This window comes from Adiantum capillus-veneris, chromosome 4, assembly GCF_014529385.1.
Source record: "Adiantum capillus-veneris isolate H3 chromosome 4, ASM1452938v2, whole genome shotgun sequence".
NCBI lineage: Eukaryota > Viridiplantae > Streptophyta > Polypodiopsida > Polypodiales > Pteridaceae > Adiantum > Adiantum capillus-veneris.
Window position 1 is genome coordinate 66,955,342 of NC_140934.1, and position 6,639 is coordinate 66,961,980.

A 6,639-nucleotide genomic window follows, 5' to 3' on the forward strand; every position below is an offset into this window, starting at 1 on the left:
GCTCATTAGAGCCAAGGCATCAGTACCACGGGCCATCATAAACCGCACATGGGAACTTCCCAGAGACAGATATGCTCGCATGGCACTTGAGTCCTCCCGACAGTTAGCCATACAAGGAGATACAACATGCTGGTATGGGGAGATGACATCATGGTTTCAGGCGCATGGGTTCAGCATAGACAGGTTGCCACCATTCCAATATGCATTGGATGCACCATCTCTCATTCTTACACAGTCAGAGATCACCAAGCTCATTCGCCAAGACCTGACCCAGCTAGACACCAGGAGGACATGGATACAACCAACACAAGAACTGGGCACGAAGATGGCTTTCTACAGAGACCACCTTCTCCAACTTACGAAAGATGGCTTTGTGATGAGACCTAGATACATGGATACCCACCTGTCTCATGGGATACGGTGTGCTATTGGCCAGTTACGCACATCGTCTCACCAGCTGCGGGTTGAAACCGGGAGATATAGCGGAGTACCAACAGAGGCCAGGACATGCCCCTTGTGTGACATGGAACCTGAGACAGAGCTGCATTATACATGCCGCTGCCCCGTCTACTACGAGATACGAGGCCACTTCCATTGCTTGTTCAGAGAGGGTTTTGGACCACTCTCAAGAGTAATGGGATATGAAGATCAAAGATGCCTGGGTCTGTTCTTGCTCGAGCTGCGCAGACACAGAGAGAGCCTGATGAATGGCGAGGCTAACCAGTCTCAAAGACGAATTACAGACTTCTTCAGAGCAGACACGGGACAACCGCAAGAGCCACTCCCATAGAAGAGCTCCCCCCCCCCGTCTCACACCAGAGGCACATTGATTGACCGAGCGATTGAACTGGGGAAATCCAGGCGTCCACGACTGCCCAGGACTACACAGCATCGACGAAGGCTTCGTCAAAAGATTCAGAGCACGCTGGCCAAGCATGCACAGCGCCCGATCAAACTACTAACCATGGAGGAAATTGATGAGATCCGCCAACGACCGATGCTAGATCTTTTGTGATTCAGTTATCCCAACTAGCCGCCCCTTCTTGCTTAGTTTTTCGGCTTTAGCTCACATCGACCTATCTAGAATCCCATAATATATATCTTTGTTTTGTACTGTTGATTAGGTTATTTTGTTACTCTGACTTTGTATCAGATCCACCACCTTGTAACTTTGTGGTCTCATAGGTCACTATGGCCTTTTTAAGACGCTAATATAACATTTCATTTCATTTCTCTCTCTCTCTCTCTCTCTCTCTCTCTCTCTCTAATTGGAGTGCCGTCTGTCTGTCTTAGACGCCTTGTTTGAGAACTGCCAAGGTTGCTCGAGATATTATATAATGCCTCGTATCGACGGAGGGAGAGAGACAGAGAGAGAGAGAGAGAGATGAGCAACTTTATGTCCAATACAGACAACAGTTGTTATAGTTGCTTTCTTCATCCATGATGCATGAAATAAATACAGTGCAAAGGTTATGGGTTAGAGAGGGAGAGAGAGAAATTTGGAAGTGAACAGATATTGAATACAATGGTGAAAGTACACAGCATTGGCATCCTTCCACAAGGAACAACTTTATGTGCCTTGCAGAAGTAGCATAATGCTGTTTTAAGATCAACAGGAGGATGGAGGAGCTCACGACATCAGCTGCAGAGCATCACGAGTTCTTCCAAGAATTTGCAAGACAGATGCTGCAATGTGCGCTGTCGTAAGACCCGCCTCTGCCAGTTGGTCAGCAGGAGATCCATGCTCAATATACCGGTCTGGTAAGACGATTGGACGCCACTGTTCACATGTAAAAGGTCAGCGCGCGCGCGCGAGAGAGAGAGAGAGAGAGAGAGAGAGAGAGAGAGAGAGATTGATTTGTTACCTTAACATTTCCATCCAGAAGCCCATCAAGGGCCATGAATTGAGCTACATGCGACCCGAACCCGCCCACTGAACCCTCCTCAGCAGTGAAGAGAATTTCATGGTGCTTTGCTAGTTGTCGGATTAGCTGATGGTCAAGTGGCTTGCAAAACCTTGCATCCGCCACTGTTACAGAGATACCGTGTTCTTCTAGAAGATTTCTTGCAGACAAGAGGTTTTGGACAATAGTCCCGTAGCCCAAAAGAGCAATGCGACTGCCTTCTGCCAAGACCCTTCCTTTCCCAATCTGCGAAAAAGGATGGACTTAAAAGATTATTACACAGCCAACATATGAGTGTGAAAAGTAAGATCTACATAATGATGGCTTCTGAGTAGGGTCTTGGTGAAGCATCGTCGTGTGCAACATTGTTCACAAATATAGAAGCTTCTTCACTGTGGTGTGATGTACCTCTAATGGTACCCCTCTGCCTCCTGGAGGGAGCTGAACGCCAATGCCGTTACCCCGAGGATACCGAAAACAGCTGGGCCGGTCATCAATTGCTGCTGCGGTTGCCACCATGTGATACAGTTCTGCCTCGTCAGAAGGGGCCATTACTATCATGTTGGGCAGGCAAGCCATGTATGTGACATCAAAGGCCCCACAATGCGTAGGACCGTCCGCACCTACTAATCCTGCCCTGTCCATTGCAAACCGTACAGGCAATTTTTGAAGATCAACATCATGTACCACCTGCAAGAGATGAAAAAACACGCTAATTAGCACTCATAAAGTGATCTCATCCACCTTATACATATGGAGCGCCGTGGACATTTAAATGCTAACAAATAAATATGGAAGTGGAGGATGAAAAGAAACCTGATCATAAGCTCTTTGTAGGAAGGATGAATAGATGGCACAAAAGGGCTTGATTCCAACGCAGGCAAGACCGGCAGCAAAGGTTACCGCATGCTGCTCTGCAATGCCCACATCAAAGCATCGTTCTGGAAACCTTTTCTGGAAAATGTTGAGGCCAGTGCCTCCACCCATGGCAGCATGGATGGCAACAATGTCAGAGTCTGCTTCCGCCTGGGCTGTTAATGCCTCAGCAAAGTAAGTAGTGTAAGCCTTGGTGTCACTCTTGCCCTTGAATTGTTTGCCGGTGGCGGGGTCAAACTTAACCACACCTGCAAACAATCAACACAATGATTAAGGATGTATGGCTAGGAAACCGCCGACGGAGCCAGGACTGACGAAGTATGAAGGTGACGATTTTCCACAGTCCAAATGCCATACCATGGTATTTATCAGATGCCCTTTCAGCATATGGGTATCCATGACCCTTTTCAGTGACTACATGAATCAACACTGGACCTATTGTGTGAGTGGCTTTAACCTCCTGGAAGATGGTGACAAGGTCAGAAAGGTTATGGCCATCAACAGGCCCTATGTAATAAAGCCCAAGTTCTTCAAACAAAGTTGCACCAGAACCACTGATCATCCCTCGTGCATATTCATCTACTTTGGAAGCCAAAGTATGCATTGAACCACCAATCTGCTTGGTAACAGTCTGCAAGTGGTATCCAAAAAAACAAAATTATCAGGAAATGGGATTGCCAAGCAAAACAAGGTGAAGGCTCACATACGCATTCTAAAACAAAATGTAAAGGAAGTCAGACACCCATGCACAAACTAAACGAGGCAGGAAAAGATTTAAACGCCTTTCTTCCTACTCATTAGAGCATGTTTTAGCATGCCAAAACATCAAGCCTGTGTTCTATACATACTTTGCATCACTGTATAAAAACCTTGTATATAATGAGCATTTAACACCCGTTTGAAAGCCCCTCATTTGTGAATTTTTTGCTTACAAACATCCGAAACCCTGAAGGTCATACATGTATAAAAACCTTGTATATTACCAGCATTTAACACCCGTTTGAAAGCCCCTCATTTGTGATATTTTTGCTCACTGTATTAAAACCTTGTATATTACCAGCATTTAACACCTGTTTGAAAACCCCTTATTTGTGATTTTTTTGCTCACGGTATAAAAACCTTGTATATTACAAGCAGTTAACACCCATTTAAAAATCCCTCATCTGTAAATATTCCATAGACAGCATACATACTTTTAGGCCTTCTAAGAAGGCCATAAATTTGAGAGCTCATCTAATCTTTTAATGATGATGTTAGTGGTGTGTCGGTCTTTCATCTTTCTTTCTCTTTTTGAAGCCTGCTTCCCTTCCTCGTTATTCAATTGTGTCAATTATAAATGCAAATTACAAACGTGATATCATTTGTGTTCCATTCCCCCAACGTAGTTTTCCTTGATAGAAGGCCAATGACACCTTGTGCTACTCTGTACGCATTCATGATGGTAACATTCTCATACAGTTAAATGCTTAAGAATTGGATGGGGTTGTGATGCAAATGCTCACACCATCTCAATGTTTTACTAACCTTTGCAACTTCTCGCAACTCGCGGAGTTGCCTGCTTGATTGTAGCCTGCTAAGAGCGCTGCTCAAAGCACCAACAGGGGGCGCTGGCCCATCAAGAGTGGCTGTAGGCAAAGAAACTTGCTTGTTGTCATTCAAAATGACAATCAAATTTGAATCCAGGTAGCCAGCATTGTTCATGGCTTCGTAAGCTTGTCCGGCTGTCATAGCCCCATCCCCAATCACCGCAATCACATGGTTCTTCTTCCCCTTTAGATCTCTTCCTACTGCCATTCCTGCAAATTGAAACAAGGTGAAGACTCACATTGGCATTCAAAAACATAAGAAAATTTTGAAAAGGAAGTCATGTGAGGCTTGAAATCCATTGACAGATTAAGAAACTCAGAAGCTTTTCAAGGCTTCACATGCAAAGGTGGATCCATATATTCAAAAAATGATTAAATACTCAAATATATGCCTAACACCCTTCTTCACTAACAAGGCTTGTTTCGGAAATCAAATTAAAGGAGGCTTGATATTCATATATTAAAAGGCTTCACTAATAAGGCTTATTTCAGAAAGCCAATTAAAGGAGGCTTGATATTCAAATATTGAAAAATAAATCCAAATACTGAATAATAAAGACAGGATAAACCAACAAGATGGCATTCTTTGACAAAAGTGAGAATCGGTAAAAACCAATCTTATCCCCTTACCAAGGCCTGCAGAAATGCTTGTAGAGCTGTGACCCGCACCAAAGGCATCATGAGGACTCTCGGCCCGCTTTGTAAACCCGGATATCCCATTGGTCTGTCTAAGGGTTGGCATTTTTGCCCTTCTTCCCGTTAAGATTTTGTGTGGATAAGTCTGCCAAAACATTGATCAAAATAAGTACACTACTCTTCCATGTTGACTCATACTTGGCATATAATCAGTGGAAGCATTTCTCTTCAACAAACAGACAATGAGCTTCCAAAGTTGAAGTGTCTATGGAAGAATAGCCACTTGCCAAAACACCCATCATCTCACAGAAAACAATGGAATCACAAAGATAGGAGAGAGACAGGCATCATTACCTGGTGACCAACATCCCACAAAAATTTGTCATCTGGGGTGTCAAAGACATAGTGCAGAGCAACCGTTAGTTCAACTACCCCGAGGCTTGACCCTAGATGGCCGCCTGTTTTCGACACATTGAAAATTACATCAGAGCGTAGTTCATCCGCTAAATTCTTCAGATCCTGCAATAGAAGCCCAAAAATTGTCTCAAAAATAAGCACACATAGCAAGGAAAATACTTTGATTGTGAACTAATTAAACAAATTATGGCAAATCAGCATCAGAAAGTCTTGAGCAAAACTAGAAAGGCTTCATCAAAACATACCCGTGTGCTAAGATTCTTCATATGTAATGGGTAGTTAATAGTGTCAAGGAGTGGGGTCGGAGGTTTCTCCGCAAAATACTCCGCATTATCAGGAACCCAGGATGCAATGGCTACCTGCGCATATGGCCATTCTCAAATCAAGATTTTGGTGATGATGATGATTATGATGTGGAGAGGTGAGTGCATGCAGCTATCTTCTTCTAAAAAGACGAGAGTGAAATCCATCTCTATGTTCAGAGGGTTCGTGAGAACTAAAATTGCAGTACTGCATTTGCATACGCTGCATTACATACCTTGGAGTGAGCCCTGGAGGAGGACATTTTCTGGAGCTTCATGTCCAATGTCGTGATAGGGGCCCCAAAAATCTGTGAGTCGGCCATCGCCATGGAAGCAGGAGAGCATTGCTGCAGAGCCATGGAAGAGCAAATGGCCATGGTGGGGACACAGAGGAGGATGCAAAGCTGGGAGGCGGACGCTAAATTGGGGATCCAATTGGCATCAGAGACGCAGATGAGGCAAGCGATCTGCGACTGCGTTACGCGTATGAGTTCGCGAGTGTACGTGGGCAGTACTTGTGTTTGCAAGTGGTGAGGAAGTAAAGCGCAGAGCGAGCTCTTTAAGTAGAGGGCGAGGCGGGAGAGCATGTAATTGAATGCTGCTCGATAAAATGCCTTTAACTGCTTCAGAACTTCAGACCACCCCAACAGTCCACCCCCACCGACCCGCTAGCCACACGTCCGGACGCCCACAAGTGTGAACACATCCATTTACTGTGAATTGACTCCTGTCAATATTTACACGCGTTAGTACGGCCAGCCGCCTTCAGCGGCCTCTTTCTCTCCCTCTCTCTCTCTCTTTATCGCGTGCAAAGAGGCTTGTTTTTGTTTTGGACTTTAGCCTTCTTGGACGCAGATTACGACACGTGTAAAGGGCTCCCCCTTTCGCCATATTATGTTAGTAGATATATCATGCTTA

At 44.8% G+C, this 6,639-nt stretch overlaps 1 protein-coding gene across 1 annotated transcript; it reads right to left on the reverse strand.

Annotated features, from left to right (window-relative positions):
- Positions 1-1,404: 1,404 nt before the first annotated feature.
- Positions 1,405-6,339, reverse strand: LOC147459335 (putative 1-deoxy-D-xylulose-5-phosphate synthase, chloroplastic). Its single transcript, XM_086510629.1, has 10 exons — positions 5,958-6,339; positions 5,665-5,778; positions 5,357-5,521; positions 4,997-5,147; positions 4,305-4,576; positions 3,138-3,411; positions 2,721-3,028; positions 2,313-2,594; positions 1,866-2,150; positions 1,405-1,780 (listed from the first exon to the last, which is right to left on the reverse strand). Exons 1-10 carry the CDS (start codon positions 6,306-6,308, stop codon positions 1,631-1,633), a joined length of 2,352 nt encoding a protein of 783 aa, XP_086366755.1. The 5' UTR covers positions 6,309-6,339; the 3' UTR covers positions 1,405-1,630.
- Between the last annotated feature and the right edge of the window lie 300 nt (positions 6,340-6,639).